This window comes from Manis pentadactyla, chromosome 4 (assembly GCF_030020395.1).
Source record: "Manis pentadactyla isolate mManPen7 chromosome 4, mManPen7.hap1, whole genome shotgun sequence".
In the NCBI taxonomy this organism is placed as follows: domain Eukaryota; kingdom Metazoa; phylum Chordata; class Mammalia; order Pholidota; family Manidae; genus Manis; species Manis pentadactyla.
Window position 1 is genome coordinate 23,140,615 of NC_080022.1, and position 23,298 is coordinate 23,163,912.

Genomic DNA, 23,298 nt, shown 5'->3' on the forward strand with positions numbered 1-23,298 from the left:
TCTCTCTGGGACACAAATGTGACCTTGTCACTCTCTTTCTATAGATCTTGGTTTTCCATGTCTTTCAAAACCACTCCCATCTCTGTCCCAACCTTTCTGTCTGACTTCATTTCCCACCTCAGATGCATGCACTAAGGCTAAGGCTTGACCAGATAAAGTGGGGATTTTGCCTCCCTGACTACATGGGGACCCAAGCCGTCCTTCTGAGGCTGGAGCCGCTGGGACCCTGCCTTGATCCCAAGACACAGCTGTTGAAGGTCCCTTCCCCCACCTCATTTCACACACACACCAAGCTGCCACTAGGGAGCCCACTGGGGTTTGAAGCTTTAGCGTGTAAAGAGTACCATGGACAGCGCCAGGGGGCCTGCTCTGGGTGCTACTAAAATCCACCTGCATGCATGCATGGATTTCATACAGCAGGCATTTGCTGGGCACCAGCTGCTACTGGATGCTCCGCCCCTACTAGATGTTATGGGAAAATCAGAGGAAAAGACATGGCCTGTCACTGCCCACAAGGAACTTATAATCTGGTAGGGAAATTGATTGTCCTGCCACCAAATTCTCACCTACTTCCCTATAGGCTACCATAGCCATGTTTACAAACCACAAGTCTGACCACATCGCTCCGCAAATAGCTCCGTGACATCCCCCATTACTTAAAAGGTAAACTCCAAGCCATTTAACATGACCTTCAAGACCTTCTCTGACCCAGGCCACGCTGTCCTCCTGCCCTCACCACCGTGTGAACCCAGCCCCAGCCTCACTTGACTTTCATCTGTCTCCGACTACCCTGGGTGCTTTTATCATTCTTTCCCCCTCATTTAAGAAGTATTTCCCCACTTCTTTTCACTGAGAACTCCAACGTAACCCTCAAAACTCAAATATTTCTTCCTCCGGGAAGCCTCAAAGTTCACTGTCCCCTCCTTCAGACTCCCAGAAGCTTTGTATGTACTTGTATCACCTGGCATCACTGAATTCTGCCATCTATCAGTATTGGGTAATAAACAAACTAGAAAGAATCATATGGGCTACTGATCAGATTGCCTAGTTTGAATTCTCATTCTACCATGTGCTAGCTACATAATTTTAGACACACTTTGAAGAGGCCTCTGTTTTCTCATCTAAAATGGGCATTTTAAAAATTAATAGTATCTACATCATTGGGCTATGATGACATCTAAATGGAACACTGTATAAAAAGGACCAGGCCTAAAATAGTAAGTGTTCAATAAAGAAGGTTCATTGTCATTATTATTATGACTGTTGGGTTGGACTGTTGGGTTTATACTTAAGCCCACTGGAATTCAGAGGAAGAGAGAGCAGCATGAAGTGGAGTTAAACCCAGATGACGTTATTAGCTAATATTCAGGAAGCATTTTCTCCATACCATGTATTAATTAAACATGAGGACCATTCTATAAGATAGGTACTATGATTATTCCCATTTTTTCCCCATAAGGGAACTGAAGCACAAAAGGTTAAATAACTTATGAATTATGTGTTACTTAGCCAATAAGCAGAAGAGCCAGGATTCAGACTGGGACAGACGGTGTGGCCCCTGTCTGTTTCTAACTGTACACCACACAGCTAACCTCAAGAAGCTGGAGGCTGAACTGGGCCTTGGAAGACAGGCCACAAGACAGAGGCATCTGTGGTGGGAAGAAGGACCAGGAACTTTCCCCTCCACACCCTTCCCCACAGCTGACCCAGGGGCTCTCTCAGGTCTCCAGTCCCCCATCAGATTCACTTGCTCCCCACCCTGCTCAACCATGGCCTCCATCAGGCTCTCTCTTCTCTCAGTCCTCTGCTTTCCAGGCTAATTATTTCCTTCTGGCCTCTCTTCCTTCCCTTACCAGCCCCAGTGACTAATGCTGCCTCAGGAGTGATGTCGAAATAGGGCTTTGAGGTACCCATAGGAGTTTGCCAGGAGAAGTGGGGAGGGGAGCCAAGGTGGACTGTATTTTTAGCTTACACCCGCAGCCTTCTTGGCGTCTATACCTCAGTTTCTCCAGCTATAAACACGAGCATAGTAAGAGTACCTACTATGTCTCAGGGCTTTTGTAAATATCAAATGCATTAGTCTGCTTGAGCTGCCATAACCGAATACTGTAGACAGGGTTTACTGGCTTAAACAACAGACATTTGTTTCCTCACGGTTCTGGGAGCTGCAAGGCCAAGAGCAAGGTGCCGACGTGGACGGCCGCTCGTGAGAGCGCCCTTCCAGGCTTGCCGATGGCTGCCCTCACTGCGCGTTCACAGGGCCTCTCCTCTGCACATGCAGAATGACCGAGCCCTCTGGTGTCTCCTCTTAAAAAGTAAGGGACACTAATCCCATTGGTTTATTTTCCCAAGGCCCCACCATTATGACCTCATTTAACTGCCTCCTTAAAAACCCCATCTCCAAATACAATCACTTGGGGCCTAAGGGTGCAATATATGAATTTTGGGTGGGAGTCAATTCAGTCCCTAGCATAAATAAGCTCATACATGCAAAGCTGTTTTATTCTATAAATACCTATATAGTACTTACCATGTTCCAGGCATTTACTATTCTAAATGCCACACGTATTTAAAAAGTGCTTAGGACATGTCTGGCACATGGTAAGTGCAGTCCATTTGTTGTTGCAGTTATTACTGTGGAGACCGCTGCTGTTACCTGCTGTGTGTCATTGTGCTGACCTGCCTCCTCTTTGGATCCCCACAAATGTCTGTAGGAGTCCTCGCTGTGCCCATTATACAGAGCAGGAAGCCCAGTCTCAGGTGCAAAGTGGCTTCCCCGGGACAACCTGGCAGGAACTTGCGGAGGCTAGTGAAGAGCTGAGTGCCCATGCCGAAGGCCATGCCCTTTCCTTACAGCCTGCTGTGGCTGGCAAGAGTCTATTTCAGTATTTCCAGGGAGGCATGATAAAGATCTAGACTTGGCCAGCGCCTTGAAAATGGGGAGAAAGTGACCAAATCCAATGTCCTTCTAAGTGGGAGGAGAAACCCCCAATGAGGCCCCCCTCCCAGGACTGATGTGAACAATAAGCAAGGCCAAGAATTCCCTGAGAAGCCCTGGTACCCCGCCCACGTGGGAGGGGCCATTTCCATTGCGCTCTCTGGCAAAATGCAAACACCTCTGGAGGAGGGCGATAGCTGACACCATGTCAATCATCACAAGTTTCTGTGAATTCTTTCATTAGAGCCATTCATTCACAAGAGAAAAAGGGGAGGGAAGGCAGCCAATGAAGGTGCTGGCCATCTGGAAGTGGACGACGTTAGGCGGGAGGAAATACGACACTGCAGGAGTCCACAGCAGGGCCGGGGCCGGGGCAGGGGGCCTGGGCTTGGAATCAGAAGACCCAGCTCTGCGTTTACTAGGCGTGCAACCCCTAGCAAATCCTCAGGCCCCGCTGTAATCAGTTTCTTCTTTTTAAACGTTTTATTATGGAGAACTCAAAATTTAAACGTAGAGGAGATAGAATATGAACCTATGCACCCATTACTCAGCTTCTACAATCATCATCTCAAGTCCCGTCTTACTTCCTCTGTTCTCCCGACTCCTCCCCATACATATTTGTAAGCCAAACCCAGACATCCTATCACTTCATCTGCTAATATTTCAGTCTGTATAAAGCGTTGGACCTTTTTTTAAAAAACATTAATTACAGGGCTATTATCACATCTAAGAACACCGACAATGATTCCTTTATAACAAATACTCAGTGTTCAAATTTCCACTTGTCTCATAATTCATTTTTTCTTTAATTTGTTTGAATCAGGATACAAATCAAGTTCCCACATTGATTGTTAACATGCCTTTTAAATATATCTATAAATTCCCTCTCCATGTCTTCTTTTTATCCCCATCTCAGAAGCTGGGCTGTTTGTCCTGTAGAAGGACCCACAGTGTGGATTTTGTTCATAGGGTCAATGTCTTCATCCATAATGTGGTGGTAACCATTCTCTTCAGGAACTAAATGAGATACCGTCTGTGAATGGACACCAACAGTTGGGAGGCAGCCCACAAATGTCATGTGTTAGTGTATCTTTTGAGCCATTTAATACCCTGCTGCTTCTGTTCTTCCTGATGACATAATCAAGGTTCAGAGAAGCTTAGTAACCTGCCCATGCTCACACAGTAGCTAATGGTCCTGGGAAGGGACAGGAGGGTGGAATTGAAAAAACTCTGACTTCAGGCAGAAACCCAGACTGGAATGCCACTGCACCTTGGGTTTCTGCTCTCAGCCTCAGTGTCCACTGGCCAGGAGGCCAGACCTGCATGAGGCTAAGATGAGATAATGTGAGAAGAGCCCTTATCATCCCATGGCTTTTGCTGTGTGCTCTCCAGCCCTAATTCCCCCACTCCCACATCAGGCCCAGCCTCCTGCCTTCCTGAGTGCAGATGAGGCCTGCAGTGCTGGCAGTGGTAAACCTGGACCTGGGTCTGCCCCAGTCCACCCTCCAGCCAGCAGAGACACGGTGGGCGGCCCTCAGAAGCTGAGCACACTCTGTTCTCGGAGCATCTTAGGCAGGCAGCACTGTGGCCTCTCAGGCTGCAGGAAACAATCAGCTATTCTTCCTCCCTCCCTCTCTGTTTGCTGCCATCCCTTGAGCCAAGGGGCCAAGAGAGATGCTCCAGCTCCCAGCAGTGCCCAGCCCATCTGTGCGGCCCTTGTGTCCGGTGCACAGACATTGGCCTTGACTCTGATGAGCCTAAGCCTAAGGCATCGTTCACACCAGAACTGCCACAAAATTTTGATTTCTACCCAGATTCAGGGCCATTTACTCATTCAATGGGCAGCAGGCTGGCCCAGCAAATGATGACAACAATAAGGATGACAGTATCAACAGTAACCATAATAGCCCACAGTCATTTGGCGCCTACTCTATGCCAGGAATGGTTCTAAGTGCCATGCATTTGAGGCAATACTTTTATTGTCCCCATTTTACAGCTGAGGAAACTGAGCACTGAGAGTTCAAATAACTCGCCACAGTCACATAACTGGGCAGTAGCAGAGCTGGGGTTTGAAAAATGCCTGCCTGCTAAAACACTGACACGACAAAGAGAGGGACTGAAGTCCAGCTCTTGACTTTCATCCAAGCCTCAGGCTAGTTGCTTTCAACATATTATCTCATTTAACCCTCACAACAGACTCCAAATAGCAGACAAATGAGCTCAAAGAGGTAGAACATTGTGCCCAAGTACACACAGCTGGGTGCTCTAGACCCCAGTATCATACTCTTTCTACTCTTTATTCTTGAGAATAAAATGTGGATGCACATCACTAGAATTCAAATGAGAAGGTGATGGAGCCCTGCAGGAGGGGAGATAACTAGAGGCTACAGGGACTCAGAGGAGCAGGGGATTACCCTCTAAAAGCTTCCTGGAGGAGGAGCCATGTCGAGAGCTGGCCCTTGAACGGCATCAGACGGAGCCCTCACATCACAGTGCGCCTCTGCCCGGTACCCAGTCCTGTTAGAACCCCCAGTGGCCAGGCTGGCGCCTGCATCCCATCTCACAGCTGTGCAGCCTGAGGCTGTCAGGGCAAAGTTGCCTAAGGTCCCACGGTGAGGACCGAGGACCCGGGCTCTGTCCCTGAACTGTCTGGCAGTAGGGGCATGCCTGGGTGGTGGGGCTTGGAGGTGGTGGCCAAGGAAGAGGGACACCCACCCCAGACCAGTATTCAGTCATGAGACTCTGGGTGTTGTCTGTAAGTGCTCAGGGGGCAGGGTCTGGGTCTGCCTCGGTGACCTCTCATCTCGTTCCAAGCACAGGGCCCGGCACAGAGTGGCACTCAAGGAAGCTTAGTGGAGTGGGAAAGGGGTGGGCAGGATCTCATACCAAATTCCGGGGCCTTTGACTCCAACCCACCTGGGAGCCATCAGGACCCTGTGTATTACATTTTAAGAGGACTAAATTTACAGAGGAAATATTTGTGGGACACGGAGGGGTTTCCCTTGGAGAAGGGAAGCCCATGACCATACCCACATGCCAAGGGGCTATCCCATGGTGGGGGCAGACCTGGTGTGGCACCGAGAGACTGAGGACCAGAAAAGGGAAACACTGGAGGCAGATTTTGGCTACAAACAAAGGACTTCTCAACAGGCAGAGTCCCCAGGATGCACCAAGCTCTGCCACAGAGGCGTGCAAGCAGGTGCAGGCGCATGTCCTACTGAGGCCCTGAAGAGGGGTTTCCACACGGAGGGGCCCAGGGCTGGCTCTCAGGCCCCGCAAGCTGTACCACCTTGGGATCTAGGCATCAGTCCGTGGTTCAGACCATGGAACTCCTCCCATCCCAGGGCTCTGTTGTTCCAGCATCCTCCCTGAAAACCCTGGGAGCTGAAGCCGACTGTGCCAGGCCCACTGTGCCAGGCACTGCGCTAAGTATTCCTCCTCCCGTAATCCTTGCCACAGTCCACTTAGGGCATGTTCATTGTTATCCCATTTTACAGGTGAAAAACTTGAGGCTCAGAGAGGCCAAGTAGCTTCTTGAGTCAGAGCTAGGAAGTGGACCTGGGCTTGAAACCAGGCCTATCAGACCCCACAGCCACACTGCCTCACAGGTCCAATGCCAGTACCCTGCAGTCCCAAGGTTCTCTTTGTGGCCTGAAACCACGATTCTTCCTCTGGGGGTGGACCACAGGCCCCCACTGCCACCACAGCCGGCCCCCACCCAGCTGCAGCGCCACTGGGCCTCACCACATCCAGCTTCGTGGCTTCCTGAATGCTCTCAACCAACAGCACCTTTTACCACAACAGTTCCCACGAGGGGCTGTTGGTCAATTTTCCTTGCTTGGATCTCAATTTCCTTCAAAAGGGAAGGTGGCTGAGGTTCAAGGGGGGCAGTGGGCTGCTCCCCCACAAATGACCTCCATCTTCATCTCACACTCTGGCCACACTACATCATTTCAGTTTTATTTTATTTCCTCTTATAAATGGGCACAGCATGGGAAGTGTTAAAAAAACAAACAAAAACAAACAAACAAGAAACAAACACAGAAACCGGAGCGGTTCCTTCCCTGGCTGGGACATGTGAACAGCCACAGCCGGCCGGCGCCCTGGTCTTTCTCCAGCCTTTTTCCTCCGCGTCTCATTATTGAGAGTTTTGGCCATGAACTCAGGACAGGTATGGTTAATAATCAGGTTATGGGGAAGAGAAAGGGCGGGGAAGGCCTGGCAGAGGGAAGGACAAACTCCCTCCAACCCCAGGCCAGGTGCTTGGAGGGCCTGTACAAGAGAAAGGACGCACAGGGTCAGTGTCTTCAGGGGGCTCTCTGGAGCCTCGCTGCCTACGAAAAATATTTACACGTATTCGCCACGCTGGGGCCAAATGTGCTGAGCTGCCAGGTGGGCACCTGGGGGATGCTGGGGCCATCAGCCCTTTGACGGCAACTCCAAGGCCCAAGCTTGGTGTCTCTATAAATCTGTACACAGTTTACGGGCTTTTATTTACAGACAGGAGGCCTGGGGAAACAAGTCCAGGGTGGTGGCTGTCCGAAGAAATCCAGGAGAACGGAGGAGGTGGCGGCCACTCCTGCCCTGAGAGGCAGAGGTGGGTCTGCTCCTTGTCCTGGAGGCCTGGGCAGGTGGCTTTGCCAACCCTGGGGGGGGTCTGGCCTGAGCACCCCAAGCCACTGCCTGCAGACCTGTCCAGCCCAGCCCAGGTGACCACCCATCCACCTCCAGGGATCAAGGGGACCAACCTTTCAGGAGAGGTACCCCTCTGGCCCCCTGGAAAGACACAGCTGGAGGGTCAGGCTCAACCCTCACCTCCTGGGCCTCAGCCTGCCTCATGCTCCATGGCAGCCAAGGCCCTAGAAGTTTACAAGCTGCATAAGCTCCCTCTCCTTTGGAATTGGCCGTCCTTCCAGGAAATGCTAGGGCCATGCAGGACACCCTCCCCAAGAGCACCAGGGGGCTAGGGAACCTTCTTGGGCAGGCCCTGCACACATCACCCCCATGCCCAGGCAAGGTGAGGGCCCCACACCCACATTGCACCTAGGAGAGCTCCAACCAGCTCAGCCTTTTAACCCACCTCGGGTTGCCTTGCCCAAGTGGGCTGGCCAGACTGTTGAACATCATGAGGTTAAAGCCTACACATTTGTCTTAGGTCCTGGGCTCTATGAATAAGGCCCTGGGCCTCTTCTCTCAAATTCAGGATACAAAGAGGCCTGTGCCAGGAGGCAAAGCCCCAAGCCCCAAGTTAGAAGCCAGTCCTCAGGATATGAGGATTCAGACCTGCTGGGGCCAGGCTGGACCCCTGCAGGCCACTGCAGCCAGCCTAAAGCCTGGTCATCCATCCTGTGCGGGACCCTGCCCCCACCATGGGCTCCAGCTCCAGGCAGAAGCTGCACCCCCATGGGGTCTCCTAGCCCAGTCCCAGCATCCTGGGGCTTCCCTGGGTGGTCCAGGTCCTCTCTGCCCCATGCTCCCTGGCTTCTTAGCCTTGTCCTGCCCAGGCCTTCTCACCAGAGCTGCTGTCCCAGAGAGAGCAGCCCACCAGGAAGCAGAGTAGATAGAGAGAGGCTGGGGCTTTGATCTCCCCGGCACGCCCAGCCCCTCTGCTCCAGGGATGACTGAAGCCAGGTCTCCTCCAACAGATCATGGGCCCAGGGTGCCTTCCCCCACTTCTGCCCCTTTCGAAGGCTGGGACCAGCTGGCTCCTCACAAGCCTCCAGACCCTGCTGAGGGGCTTTCAGTCTGAAAGGTAGAGCGTCAGCCTGGAAATAGGATGGTGGGAAGTTCCCTGGAACCTCACCCTCACTGCCTCGGCACCCCCAGCCCTAACCCTGCAGACCTCTGTTGCTAAGGTGTCTTGAAAAGGGAACAGAAATAAATCCTGGGTTCTTGACTTTAATCTGGGTTGTGGATGAAGGGAGGGAGTGTGAGCACCATTCAACCACAACTCAGACCACATCCCTTGGCCCCAAAGCCCCCACCAAGCACACGCTCCCTAAGGGAGATTTGTTGACCCCACATTTAAAATATCTAAGGAAGTGGCCCCCCTTGCAAGGGTAACAGAAGCAGGAGGCAGGCTGGGGCCTGTGACACCGCCTCCCCCACCTGCCCTCAGCTCTCCACCTGAGGCAGTGTGCCTGCATGGGCTGCTTCCAGCTCCAGGTCCATCCAGCTGCAGCCAGAATGCCAGGTTGTTTGGCCAAATGAGTGGACAGGCCTCCAGGGAGGCCCCGGGTGGGACCGAGGCAACCCTGGAGAGGCCAAGGGAAGAGGGTGCAGAGGGCCTGGGCAGCAGGCCCACCCTCACAGGCACTTTGGAGATGTGTCCTGGGAGGCAGAGGCAGCCCCTAGCTTAGAGCAGGAGGGGGAGACAGGGTGACCAGGTGCCAGACCACACGCCACTCCCCAGCCAGGGCCTGTAGTCCTGGGAGCCAAGCCCCCTCCATAGCCTGGGGCCACATTCCAGGAACCAGCGTGCCCTCCTCAGCAAGGCTCCACATGGTGGGGAACTGGCCTCAAACCAACCCCTCTGCAGGCTACAGAGGGGAAGGAAGCAGGTGGGGGAGGCCAGGCCCAGCAGGCATGCAATGCCCTGAGGGCGCTGGTGGCGCCATCCCCCCACACCACCCTTTATTCTGTAAAGCCAAGTGCCCACCTGTCCTACTCCAGTGTGAGAGGGGGACTGTGTGGGGGTGATTGTGCATCCATATGGGAGTGTATCTGACATGCTGGGGTCGGTGGCAATGTGCTTGATGTGAGTGTCGTCGTGAGGGACTGAGTGTGACAGGGCGATTCGGGTGACCCAATATGGGCTGATTGTTCTGGCTGAATCCACCCTCCCCAGTGAGCCTGAAAGCTGGAGACAACATGTGTGGTGCCAGAGTGGTGGTGGGGAGAGGTGAGGGACAGAGAGAGAGGGAGGCAGGCCACACCATCACCACCGAGGGACAATGTCTAGCGACTTGCATTATAGTTAAGTATTTGGGGAATTCGTGAAAACGCATGAGAAAAGCGTCTTTGGAAGAATGTGTGTCTGTGACCTGTCTTGGATTGGCTGGGTGGTAGGATTGCTCTGATTTTGTCATGGCAGTATGTGTGACTGTGCGGGGCACGGTGTCTGTGCAGAGTCCACTTGCAAGAGGGAGGTCCAAGCAGCCCCATCCTCCTCACCAGTGGCTGCCAGGGGACTCTCAGGAAGCCAGTTCCTCAGGGGCTGACTGGAAAAGAGGTGAACTATGGGTGCATGTGCACTGGGCAAGGGTTAGGGGAGAGGGACCCCACAGCCCCAGAGAGGCCAGGACAAAATGGGCAGATGACAGCGGTCATCCTCTCATGGAGCCTTGGGGCAGGAGCAGTGACTTCGAGGGCTAAGCCTGCCAAATGCTTGTCCCGGAAACTAGCCTGAGTGCCTCTCTGCCCCTCGGTGCCAACCAGCCTGGTGGGGCCAGGTTGGGACTCAAGCTCATCACAAGCCGCACCCTTCCTTCCACCAGCCAATCAGGAGCTTCCTTGCTCCTGTGCGTCTGACAGGAGGTTCTGAAGCCCCTCGGTGGTGGCAGACAAAAGATGAGCTCATAAGGGCCCAGTATGGGGCAGATGGCAGCACCCACTGCCCCTCAGGGAAGATCTGGGCAGGCCTTGGGAGGGTGGGCAGAGATGAAGCGGGGCCAGGCTCCCTCCCAGACCCAGTCCCAGGCCGGGGCTGGCGCAGCTGGGCTGGGGACCGAGCAGAGGGGTGGCGCTGGGGCTACAGGGAGGCACCATGTCTCTGCTAGGCGTAGAACTCCTCCTGCTTGTCAGGCTTCTGGTACGTGACGCTGGCCTGCTTGGGCTCCTCCAGCGTGTAGCTGCCCTCGTCCTTCTTCTTCATGCGGTAGACGAGCAGCGCGACCAGGAAGGCAGCAAAGAGGGCACCCACCACCCCGCCTACGATCACAGCTGTGGAGGAAGAAGGCAGAGGTCAGGGGCCGGGGCAGGGTGGGACCAGATCAGTGCCTGGCGAGAGGGCAGGGGACCCTGGGGGTGGGCGCAAGAGTAGGGAGAGGGCAGGGGGTTTCAGATCTGAGTCTGGAGCCGGAGCAGAATTGGAGTCAATCTAACACCACCATGTATGGCCTGGCTGCCTCACTGCGGCCTAGCTCCATTCTGGACACCTACCACACACGAATACATCAGATCCTCATACGGTGCTATGAGGAAGATGCTAGGATCCTTGTCAGACATAAAGATCCCATCAGTCCGAAGATGCTCTGGTATTTTAGGTACTATTAGGGAAGAAAAGCTCTGCCCACTAAACTAGGACATATCCCAACTACAGGAGAGTTGACACAACATATGAAGACTTCATAACACATGAACAGATGTGCATTGAGACAGATTAAGTGGGAAATGATTATCCCCATTCTACACATGACAAAGCATGAAGGACCTGCCTGAGGTCACACTCCTAAGTGGGGAGCAGGGTTTGGATCACAAGTCCAGAGCCTCTTCAGGAGATGCAGCCACGACAGGGCCCCAGGGCAGGCATCAAGGTTAGGGGCGGGTCAAGCCAAAGAATGAGGTCAGAGATTAGGATCCAGGGCATAAGATCCGGGAAGGGTCAACCAGCACGGCCCAGGGAAGCAGGGGTCAAGGCCAGAGTCTGAAGAGGTGTCTGAAGGTGCTGAAGAAGAGGAAGCCAGGGATGGATCGTGGGATGAAGGAAGGTCAGAGGGCAGGTCCTGGAGGTCAAGTCCCCAACTTTCCTGTCCTAAAAAACTAGGCTCCTAGGAACCAGGGTTCCTAGAGGGCAAACCAAGGCCCAGCTAGCCGCCTCACCGTGAGCTCCTCCCAGGCCCCAAGCTCACCTACAAGCACCTCCTTCCGCTCCAGGATGCTCTTCTGAGGCAGCTGAGCAGCTGAGCTGCCCGAGTCGATGGCATTGTCCAGGAGGCCAGGGCCTGGGCGAGCACCCTTGGGCACTGTCCCAGGAGGAGGTGATGGCTTGGCCGCAGCCCCACCCACAGCCACCACCTCATTGGCTGTGTCTGGCTGTGTCGTCTCTTCCTCCGGCAGCTCAGAGTCCCCGCTGGGTCCCCCACTCACTGGCACCTCTGGCTCATCCCGAATCGTGGTCAGGAAGGACTCTGGAGTTGGGGTCTGTAGAGAGGGTGGCATGAGTCCAGGAGCCAGGCCCCAGCACCCACTGCCACAGGGCAGTCACACACGCACACATACACACACCCATTACCACCACTCCACTTCCCTAGTGTGACTAACACTTAATAAGCACTCACTATGTGCCAGGCACTGTGCTAAGCATGTATGGGTATTTTACTCTCATAACATCCCCATGAAGCGGGTACTATTAACCCTAATAGAATAGAAAATAGGCTCAGAGAGGGTGAGTTACTTGCTCAAGGACACTCGGCTAGTAAGCAGTAGAAGTAGAACTAAATTCCAGTTCTATCCAACTCCAGAGTCTGTTTCTAACCCTATACTACACTGCCTCTGCTCTCACCTGGCCACATCCTGTCCCCATCCCACCTCTGTCACTTCTCTGTCCAGCTGCCTTAGTAATGCTCTTTTAGTGGGGTCCTATCAAGTTGCTATTTGGGGACTGCTGGATACAGCAGTTATATACTCTGGTCCCCCCGTCCACATGCCTGGGGCAGGGGTGAGTCCCTTAGCCTGGAGGTCAGTTCAAGAGCACAACCGCTAAGTACAATGTCCCTTGGGGGCAGGGGTCCAGGAAACCAGCCCGGTGGCAGTGAATCTTGTCGGCTCCCACCACGTGGAGGCCGGGGCAGAGCTGGGATTGGGGCCGGGGTATGGCTGCTTCACTGGTGGGCATGGAGAGGGTGGGCCTGCTGTCCAGGCCAAGAGGCCACGCACAGAGGCTGCACCCGTCACTGGTCCCCATGCCATCATCGTCCCCCCACCTTCCTGCTTGGCCAAGTACCAGTGAAACACCAGGCTGGGCCAGTTGCTCAAGGAGCCGAGGGCCGGCCTGCGTCTGGCTGGACTGGCTGGGAGTCAGGGGCGCTGATGTGGACCTGACAGCAGCCCCCCAGCCTGAGAGCCCTCCTCTGTGAGGCCAATCACAGAGGGCTTTCACACCCTAAAAAAATGTCAGCATACACCCTCTTTGCCCAGCGTCCCAGCAGGGACCAGGCTGCTGCCCCCATTGCCCGGCTCCCATCCCCCAGCCTTCCTGACTTCATCCCTCATCCTCTTCCCTTCAACCCCCACCCACAACACCCTCAACACACACCCAGGCCTGGCCTCTGGAGCTGCCTGCCAGGTTTGAATCCTGCCTCTGCTGCCATTGCCAGTGGCCAAGCCTTGGGAAAGTAGCCTTGTCTGTAGAAGGGGGATGATGGCAGTGCCACCAGTGGTGTGGGGGTGGGACAAGGGAAGATGACACAGCGAGAGCTGAACACAGAGCCCACCAGCAGGCAGCACCCCCAAATGTGAGCCACGAGCACCCCTCTCATGCAACCCTGCTCTTAGCGGCCCTCAGACTAATAACGATGACAAAGGATGATGGTGACAATAATACCAAAACTTTTAGTTTGTTTACTATTGCCAGGCACTAAGCACTTTGAATATGTCGGGAAACATAATTCTCACAACAGTGACTTGCATTCTATTTTTTTCTCCTTTTCACAGGTATAGAAAGGATCAGTGGCTTCTTGAAGTCCTATGGCCAAAGAGGGTTGGTGGAAGGACTCCAAGCCAGGCTGCTGGCGGCCAAGTTTCCTTAACCAGAACACAGGCCCCGGCCCCTCCCCACTAACAGCGCAGTCACCAGTCCTGCCCCATGGCTGTCTTGTCCCAACATCCTGGGATCCAGGCCCAGTCCCCCTTCTCCCGCCATCCATTCTGACCTCTGCCCTCATCCTGGGACCCACCCCAGCCTTAGGACTCTCTGCCCTCCCCATCCCTGGCTGGCTCAGCTGCCTGTCCTTACCTCCTGCCCACTCCATCCTCTTCCCCCAGGCCCTGCCCCACCCCCTCTGCTCTCACCCTCAGCCCTCCCCCAACCCGCTCACCTGAGCCACCTCCGAGGGTCCAGGGGCAGCGGTCCCGAGCGGCAGGGTGCTCTTCTCAGGAATGTCAGGCTCCTGGGTGGTAGCTGGCCGGGGAAGGGCCCTGGGCCTGGAGGTAGCCGCGCTGACCAGCCTGGGTGTTGGGGCCTCTGTGTCCAAGACGGCCACTGTGGTGGGAGGTGAGGGCGCCGCTGGGGTGGTGGCCCAGGCCGTGGCTGCCGTAGTCAGTGGAAGAGGCAGAAGCCTCCGTACACTGGTGGTCCTTACGACAGAGGTGACAGCTGTAGAAGGGGGTGCTGCAGGGATGCTGGAGGCAGCGGGGGCCACTGTGGCAGGCCCCATGGCCACGGTAGGGGCCCCTGTGGTTGTGGCAGCTGTGGTCGTGATGGGAGTGGAGATGGTGGTGGCTCTCTGGCTGGGCTCTTCTGGGACCTCTGTCACCACTGGGGGGCTGGTGGCTGGCTGCGGGGTGGGGTGCTGAGAGGGGAGCTCTTCAAACGGGGTACCCACAGGCTGGATGTCCATGGTGGGCAGCACAGCAGGTGTGGTGGGCCCTGCCAGGGCCACATCCGGGCTGAACCGCATGGCTGTCTCGATGCCCGACTCCTGCTCGAAGTCTGAGGGGGTGCAGGAGAGGAGAGAGCTAGGGAACTGGGTAATCGTGAGGGCCTGAGGGTCCCAGCCATCAAGATGGGGGCTCCCAATCCTTGCTCTTTGCACAACTTTCCCAGGATGGAAGAGGGCAATGAGGAGGCATGGTCAAAAGCTACCAGCTGGCTTCCGCAACTCTTCTCTGCCTGGTCAGAAACTCTTCCAGCGCATCACCCCTTCTAAGAAGGCTTTACTATTGCAGTCCTCACTACTCCAGCCCACTCCGGCCCACCCAACCTCCCAGCAGGCTGAACCCAGGCAGTGGAGACTTAGACCCTACTGGCCACAATCTTCCTGGAGGTGGAGAGGAGTAGGGGACTGGCATTCTGGGGAGAGTCGGACCTGAGGACACCAACCGTGTGCACAAGGTGGTAGGTACATGAGGCGCTCCCCCCTGGATTCAGGCAGAAGGCAAGAGACAGAGCGAGCCCTTCCTGCAGGGGCTGACTCAAAGCCAGGACCAGTGAGGAAAGGAGAAGCCACAGCCAGCTCCCAGGGGGCCTGCTGCAGGCAAAGGAGGGGCGGACAGGAGCCGGGGAGGGTTGGGAGTACAAACATGACCCATCAGGGATGGGCTTTACAGAGATTAACTTGCAAGAGGCTTGAAAGAGCAGACGACAGCAGGGAGACTAGAGGCAAGGGGCTGCAGGTGACCAGTTCTGTGGCACATGGACCTCCTACCATCCCATCAGACCCAGACTGTCCTCTCACTAGGCCCAATCTCAGCACACACCCCTTTACTACCATCTTAAGAGCTCCTTCTCTGCACCAGACCCTGAATACTTATGCTGAAGCCTTCCAGAAGCTCTGAGAAGAAGGCGTATTTTTCACCATTTACAGATAAGCATACAGAAACTCAGAGAAAGAAAGTGGCTAAAGGTAGCACAGCTTTTAAGTGGTACATCTGGGACTCGAAATGGGAGCACCTCCCTTGTCTCACACCACTTTGCAGGCCTTCCCAAGGTGGGGCCATAGGCAGGGCTAGGCCACAGGGCTGTCCCAGGCTCCGCAGGAAGCCCATCCAATGGTCTCTGCTGAGAATTTGCCACGACAACCGAGAAGTGGCTACTAAGTCCCTTCGAGAAGTCAGAGCAGTACTAAAAACTGGATTTGCGGGGCAGCAGTGCTCAGTGAGGCAGAAAGGTCTGCAGGGAGATACAAGCCGTGGGTCCAGAGGCACAGAGACAGCAGCAGTGCGGAGCTGGGGGTCCGGAGCTCTGAGGTCTCAGGGCCCTGGCTCTGCCCCTGGGGGGGACGGCTGGCCCTTCTCGTGCTTGAGGCCCACGAGTGCCCCTGCATGACCTCCTCCCCGACCCATGGCTGAAGGAGCCTGCGTGTTCCCTGCCCTTAGCGCTTTGGATGGGCCACTGCTCACGTGCAGGGAAAGGGAAGGGGGAGGTACTTACAGCCTGAGCCTGACCCCGAGTAGAGGTCATCCAGCTCATCGTCAGGAAAGGAGTCATCGTCGCCAGAGCCCTCGAGGTCCACAGGCCTCTCGAAGTTCTCGCTGCGCCAGCGCTGAGCCTGGGGAGGGCAGAGGGGACACAGGGCTTAGCGCCTGAAGCCGGCAGCCTGGACATGCCCAGAGGGACAACATTAATGCTCACGGGCAGAGCAGCAACAAAGGGACAGCATCCGATGTGGCCATGACGTGGACAGAGACCTGGGGCAGGCCTGTTTACCACCTCCCACCGAGCCAGGGGCCAGGGGTGCAGCCCCATCTTCCTGCCTGACAGCCACCACTAGGGACCCTGGTCACTCCCTCATTCCCTGAGCAGAACTGCTGGATGGCAGACCCAGTTGAGAGCCTGAATGCTGGGTTTGAGTCCTGGCTCCATGGTTCCCTAAATGTGTGACCTGGGGCAAGCTCCTTAGTCTCTCCATGCCTGTTTACCCCTTACTCATAAGCAAAGCCCATCTGCCTTCAGGGCTGTGAACATGCAGTGTCTAATGTGTGCAGTGCTGAGCACCTGGTATGCAACAGGTGCTCAGCAAGGGCTAGCGTACTTGGTGCGACCAGGGTCATGGCCCCACTTTCTAAGGGCCTTTCACAGACAAGATCCCACTGAGTCCTCGGGAAAAGGGGGTTGGGGGGAAAGCCGTACACCCCACTCCACAGAGGACAGAACTTAGGCCCCGGTCAACAGAAAGCACGTGACATGATGAGACGCAGACTCCATAAGGGAGCCCAAGTACACTTCTCAAAACCTCAAAGGAGGGCAGTTAGTGCCATCAGATAGACCGCGTGGTGGGGAGATCTGGGGCTCTGGGAGGGAAGCACCTCGGATAAGGGTGGGTGGAGAGAAGGCAGAGGAAGGAGGGAGGGCTCTAGCCCTGGCCCTGGGTCCCCCCCGAGCAGGAAGTCAGCCCACAGCCCCCCAAAAGTATCTCAATGCCCAGAGTCAGCTCAGGAGCTGGAAGTTACTTCCATGTCTACTACGAAGTGGGTCAGAGGTCAGGAGGGGTAAGGAGTGTCCCCCAGGGCCAGGACTCTGTCCAGAGTCAGAACCTGGGAAGGCTGGCTGTTAGGGCTCCGGGGCCCAGACTGTCCCCCTCAACTGGAATGCTGGGGACACTCAAGGCAGGAGGACAATGCTGCTGGGAGGGGCAGGCATGGTCTGACCCCCAGCCACATCTCTGACCTCGGGCTCCAGACTGAGCCCAGCCAGTCCCTGCCCCCTAAGAGCTTTCCCGAGGAAGGCAAGATTGACCCCTGGTGCTCAGATCTGCAGGATTAGCAGTCAGGGCTTAAACAAGGGAAAGAAATGCATCCCCAACAGAGGGAACAGAATAAGCAAAAGACGTGGGTAAGCGCAACCTGGCCTCACCCATCCCCCAGCCTCATCCAGGGTTCCTCTGCACCCCTTCATTTGATTCCAGCTATCCTGGACCCTGCTGTTCCTGGAACATGCCTGGCCTCTTCTGCCTCTTTCACTCATGCTGTTCCCTCTGCCTAGAACACTCTTCCTCCCCATCCCCTCCTTCTCCAACCTTTTGCCAGCCAGCTCCTGCTCCTGTCACTTCTGTGGAGAAGCCCTCCTACCTTGATCTATCTGCATGTTGTACTTCTGAATTTACATCTATCACTACTTGTGAGCTGTGTGTGTTTGAGCGTGTACTTGGTCTGTGACTGTGCCCCCCACTATACCTCGATGGAACCTACCATGTCTGGCACAAAGTAGGTACTCTGGAAATGCCTGTTAACTTATAGAGTCGGAGTTGGAAGAAGTGACTCATTCCTGGAGCAGGGGTAGAGTGGGGGCAGCCTGGAGCTAAGGCTGGGGAAGCCCCATCACAGAAGGCTTTCAGTGTCTGGCTGATAACTGCATCTTAGCAGCTGGTCACTTTTCATTCTGACTGCACATCAGAAAACTGTGCAAACTGAATTCAGGGTTCAGCAGGTCTGAGGTAGAGGCTGTCTGACCAAAGTGGGGAGCCACGGAGGGTGTAGGAGCAGAGGAGGGACTGGCTTGGCATGGCCTTCTATGCTCAGCCTCTCACAGCCCCACCCCCGGCAGGCCCCCACCTGGAGTTAATACAGATCTCGAGGGAGGCTCCCAGTCCTGGCTTCCTGACCCCAGCCTGGACCACCTGCTCCAAAGCTGTACCCATGCCAGCCAGGGAAGGAGGCCAGGGCAGGGAGCCAGGAGATTCCTCCACCCCACCCACCCCAACTCTGTTACCCCCACCACCACCACATGCACACACACACACACACACACACACAGAGTCTGAAAGTAATGAATTAATCAGTATTTACTTGCTACCAGTGAGTCACAGAGTGGAACAATTAGTGTAATTGCTCCCGTGACTAATTGCTGGGTCTTCCTCTGCTTTAGACATTCCAGGAGCTCAGAGCTGCTGTTGTCCAACTTTCCCCAGCTCCCATGTCCGCTCCCACCACCCAGAAGAACAAGTCCCCTAGAAGGGTCCCTGCACTACTGGCCCCCACAACCTGGCCAGCAAAGCTGGAGCTCCTTGGGGCCCTCCTGCTCAGCTCTTAGGCGAGCAGCCTGAGGCAGAGGCGTGCAGCTCCTGCTCAGGGCCGCACTGCAGGCTGGGGATGCAGCAGCCACCAGGCCCCGGGCTCCAGCCCCAGGGCAGGGCCATCTTCACTATTTTCTATCCTTCCAGGCAGCATGGGGAGTGGCTGAGAGACCTGTAGCTGGGAGGAGGGGGTCTAAGAAGTCTGTGGTCCCTGAAGACCCCCAAGCTGGGGTAAACTTGGGAGTCAAAATAGGGAGTCCTCATGATTCCTCAGTAACTAGTGCCCCACACCAGCCCCTCTCACACTGCACCAGGAAGGCCAGCACAAATCCAAAGATCCCCATCGAAGCCACATAGACCCTTTAAATGACACCGAGACACACAGAACATACACAGGCACACCCTGATGCACACTCACCTAAAGGCAGCCACATAGAGGCACTGCGTGTTGGCATGCCTTTGAGTGCAAGCAGGCACATGCATGGGGGGTGGGCACTGGGTGGGGGCACACGCTATGCAGGTCTGAGGCTGAGGCAAGCATGGATCCTCCTGTGAAGCCATCAGCCTCCACTCAGGTAGCTCTCACCTAGATGCTATTCATCCCCAGCTCAGTAGCCATCGACATGACAACCGTTACCAAGGCAACCATCTCCTCCATGCTAAGGACTGGGAGCTCCAGCTCCCCACAGAGATGGGGGGCAGGAGAGGGGGAGCTGGAGCCACAGAGATGATGGCAGGGAGGAGGGGGCAGAAACAGGGACGGGAGGAAGTCAGGGTCAGAGGGACGCAGCGGAGGACAGGAGGGGGAAGCGGAGGGGGGACTCACGTGGGAGAGAAAGATGGGAAGGCGAGAGTGGGAGCGCAGGGAGAGAATTCTCTCACATCTTAATTTAGCCTCACACTCAGAGACAAAGCTGGGGAAGGGGCCACCTCAGTGATTTTCCAAACCTGCATCTAAGAGAACATTCTTTCTGAATAATAAGCAACCCCCATTGGAAGGGCCAATAACCCAGTTACCCCTGAACTTGCCCTGGGAAGCTAAATGCTGGGGACACCTGTGGGGGCAGGAGGGCAGCTGCAGGGTGCCATCTTGCCCAGCACCAGCCAGGCAGCTGAGTGCCAGCTCTCCCCATCCCTGGGCCGGCTGGGGGGCCAGGGCTCCTTAGACGCTCCCAGGAACACTACAGGGATGCTGGTAGCTAATGCTCCCCGGAGGACAGAGAGGGGAGAGGCAAAAGATGGGGGCAGGGGACTGAGCCTGGGAGGCAGCAGGGAAAGCCTCCGGAGCCGCGGAGGACAACGGCCTTTGACCCCCAAATGACCCCCATTTGCATAATCCATACATAATTAGCATAATTATCCATACTATTCCCTTAGAGGAGCACAGAATCCCAATGCCCCAGGACCTGCAGCCTCCCCCTGAAACCTCACTGCACCCCTCCCGGGTAAACCCAGACCCTCTGCCTGTGAAACACACCCACACACCAACACACACACACACACTCTGCAGCTGATAATCCAGCCCGACATTCTCATGCACACATCACAGTACACACACAGCCACACCCCACAAAAACACACAGTTGGCACACACATGCCCACACACACACCACAAGGTTACAGGCAACATTTACTGACACCAACATGTGTCCACCTTGGCCCATAGACAATACAGCCTGGAACACATCCACGCATGTGCTACATCCCTAGCTTCACAGACACACGACTGCACCTTTCTCCTCCCGTGACACACCCCACAGATGCCCCCACACACTCCTACCACGGTCCCCAAATCACACATCACTGCACACTCTCCCCATGGCAAACACCCTCAGACTCTGACACAAACCTCACAACTTGTAAATGACCTTTCTCATGCTCATATCCCCGCCCCCACTGGACTCAAGGCGCTGGCCGGTGGGCAGTGCCCACCACAGAAGCCCCTGAACCTTCTGCTCTCTACCACCACCAGTCTGGCGAGCAGACTCCTGGCTGCAGGCTCCCTGAGCAGCTGGTGAAGGTCTGAGCCCCGGGGAGCCACTGGGGGTGCTCAGGAGGCTTTGGAGGCCTCTGCCCACAATAGCCGAGGGCCTGCCCCACGTCAGGCACTGGACACACTTTAACTTACTTGACCTCCTTCGGCTGTCACAGCCTCCCAGAGTTTTATTATCCCCATTTCTCAGATGTAGGCACTGAGCTTGGGGCTTAGAATTGAGAAATGAGCACAGGCCCTCAGCCTCTGGAATCCTTGTCCTGAACACTGCAGGGCCACCCTCAACCAACTGTTCGCCTAAGACTCCTATACCCGTGACCCACAGCCCCACTCACTGCCTGGACACCACCCCAGTGGTCCTCAGAACTACCCAAAGCTGTCCTTACATGCCATATAGACTAGCACACGGCAAACACCATATGCTCCCGAACCCGCCCACGAGTTCCTCGACAGGCACCCACTGCGGCATAGGCATGCCGTACTCTCAGATGCCCACCAGCAGGGCCCTAGAACCCGTGTTTCCAGCCCCCACACGCTCCCAGGCATGCACACAGGCACACTTTCCCTCCCAGGTATACATAAGTGCCCACGCAGTGCCAGGTGAGACAAGGTACCCCCTCCCAATGAACTGCCATGCCCCTGCCATTTTCCTCACTGCCCCTCACCTCCACCCTGCCTTGAGCTGACCCACAGCCTCACCCCAAAGAGGCATCCCAGGATCCCACAGTGATCCCTCCCTCACCATCCACCCCTACCTGATCCTCCCCTAAGTTCTAGAGCAGCTGGGTGAGGGGCCCAAATCGGCTGATATCCGGTATTAGGCACGTCCCCTCACTGAGTGCAGGGCATGTGTTCAGGGAGAACGCTGAGGCACCTCCCTCTGCCTCCAGCCTCCTTCCAAGGCCAGAAGTCTGGGGTCTCTCAAGCTCCACCCCCTCCCCACCTGCTCTCCCCCATCATGAGCCTTCCCAGAGAAACGGGATAGCACAGGAGTTAAGCCAGAATGAATCCATTCTCCCCTTACTACCCATGGAACATCAGGCAAGCCACCAAATCCCTGAGCACCTCAGTTTTCTCATCCATGAAATGGGGATAATAATAATAGTATGCAGCTTGCAGAGTTGCTGTGATAATCAAGATCATACAGGTAAGAGCACAGGACCTAACACCTAGAGCTGAATTAATCACTGTAGGTGCAATTATTGTTAGTTATATGTTAATATTTATGTTATTACTTCTGAAGACTTTATGTCATTTAAGCTTCACCATCCTCACTGGTGAAGTAGAATCAGAATGATTACAACCCACACTGCAGATGAGGCTATGACTGCCCAGAGAGGCTAGATGCCATTGCCAAGGCCACACAGCAATGGAGAGTAGAGAGAGAAAAAAAAGGTTGGATGAAGGAGAAGAAAGGGCAAGTTAGAGAAGCAGACACAGACACACAAATTAGGTCAGCTGGCAGAGGGCCAGAGCCCAGCACCTCAGTGCAGTGCTAACCTTGCTGCAAAAGCTAAGAATAAAATCAAGTATAATTAATTCTGCCCAAGCTTTCTTCCCCACTTTAGCCAGATGCAGGCACCATTCTCCTGGTGACTAGAAGCAATGTGAGCAGGGGTTGGGAGCTCAGCTTTAGAGTCAGACAGTCTTGGGTTCAAGTTCAGCACTGCTTACTTGCTGGGTGACTCCAGGCAAGTTACTTAACCTCTCTGATTAAACAGGAACAAGAATAATACAGAGTCCATAGCACTAGTGTGAGGATCATGTGAGAACGCACCAAAAATACTCTTGTTGCCCAGCATACAAGTGGTGCTCAGTAATGATTTGTTAGTACTGCCAGAGCACATGTTTCCTACCTCAGGCCTCACCCTAAGGCTAAACTAGGCCTGAGCGATCACAGTGCTCAATTCTCCTCAATGTAGGAATTGAGGCCCAGAGAGGGGAGTGCCTTGCCTTATTCCACCCCATAAGCGGGGTGGGGGGTGGGGAGAGGGGAGTTAGCCCACCAGGTAGCACTCAGAGAGCTTAAGTGATCTGTGCAGGGCCACACAGTGGCTTGACCACTAGTTCTTGGAGGCAGGGTAGTCTCAGCAGGGCCCTCCGGATCCCCACAGGCTGCGTCCCGTCAGTGCTCAGCCCCAGAAGGCCCTCAGTCCTGTGAGAACTCAGTGCCCCTCACGCTCACCAGCTCCAACCCGGAGACCCAGAGCCTCATCCCAGGAATGTGGGCCAGGGCCAGGCTCCGGGCGGCGGGCGGCCAAAGGGGCTGCACAATGGAGAGCCAGGCCGGGAAGGGGGCGGCCTCGGTGTCCACCCCCAACCTGTCCACAGCTGCCCTGGCTGGAAACCCAGCTCCCACCACAGTCGCCGGCTGCTGCTGGAGGGGGGAGGGGCGCAAAGGCTGCATCTGCGGGGGAGGGGACCGCAGAGCCCAAGCTCCCGAGAGCAGAAGCGCCGGGGGAGGGGTGGGGTGCGGGGAAGCAAACGGCCCAGGCTGAACTTGGCAGACCTCCCCATCAAAGTAAAGCCCGCAGAGCCCAGGCCACACCTGCTGACACGCCCTCCTTCCAGCGCCCTTATACTAAACACCTGCCCCCAGATCTTCCAAAGGGCAGCTCAGAAGGCAGGAAATACCCCTTTGGGCCCATCTCCTCTCAGCCAACTGAGCCGCAAAGGACATCCCAGCCGCAGAGCCC

General features: G+C 55.4%; 1 protein-coding gene across 1 annotated transcript in view; it reads right to left on the reverse strand.

Moving 5' to 3' along the window:
* Nucleotides 1–6,884: 6,884 nt before the first annotated feature.
* SDC3 (syndecan 3) overlaps nucleotides 6,885–23,298 on the reverse strand; it is a 36,023-nt gene continuing 19,609 nt past the window's right edge. The window contains exons 4-7 of the mRNA XM_036885165.2: nucleotides 16,029–16,146; nucleotides 13,975–14,588; nucleotides 11,788–12,079; nucleotides 6,885–10,879 (exon numbers count right to left, since the gene is read on the reverse strand). Coding sequence (XP_036741060.2) covers nucleotides 10,713–10,879; nucleotides 11,788–12,079; nucleotides 13,975–14,588; nucleotides 16,029–16,146 — 1,191 coding nt within the window. The 3' untranslated portion in view covers nucleotides 6,885–10,712. The remainder of the gene's footprint in view (nucleotides 10,880–11,787; nucleotides 12,080–13,974; nucleotides 14,589–16,028; nucleotides 16,147–23,298) is intronic.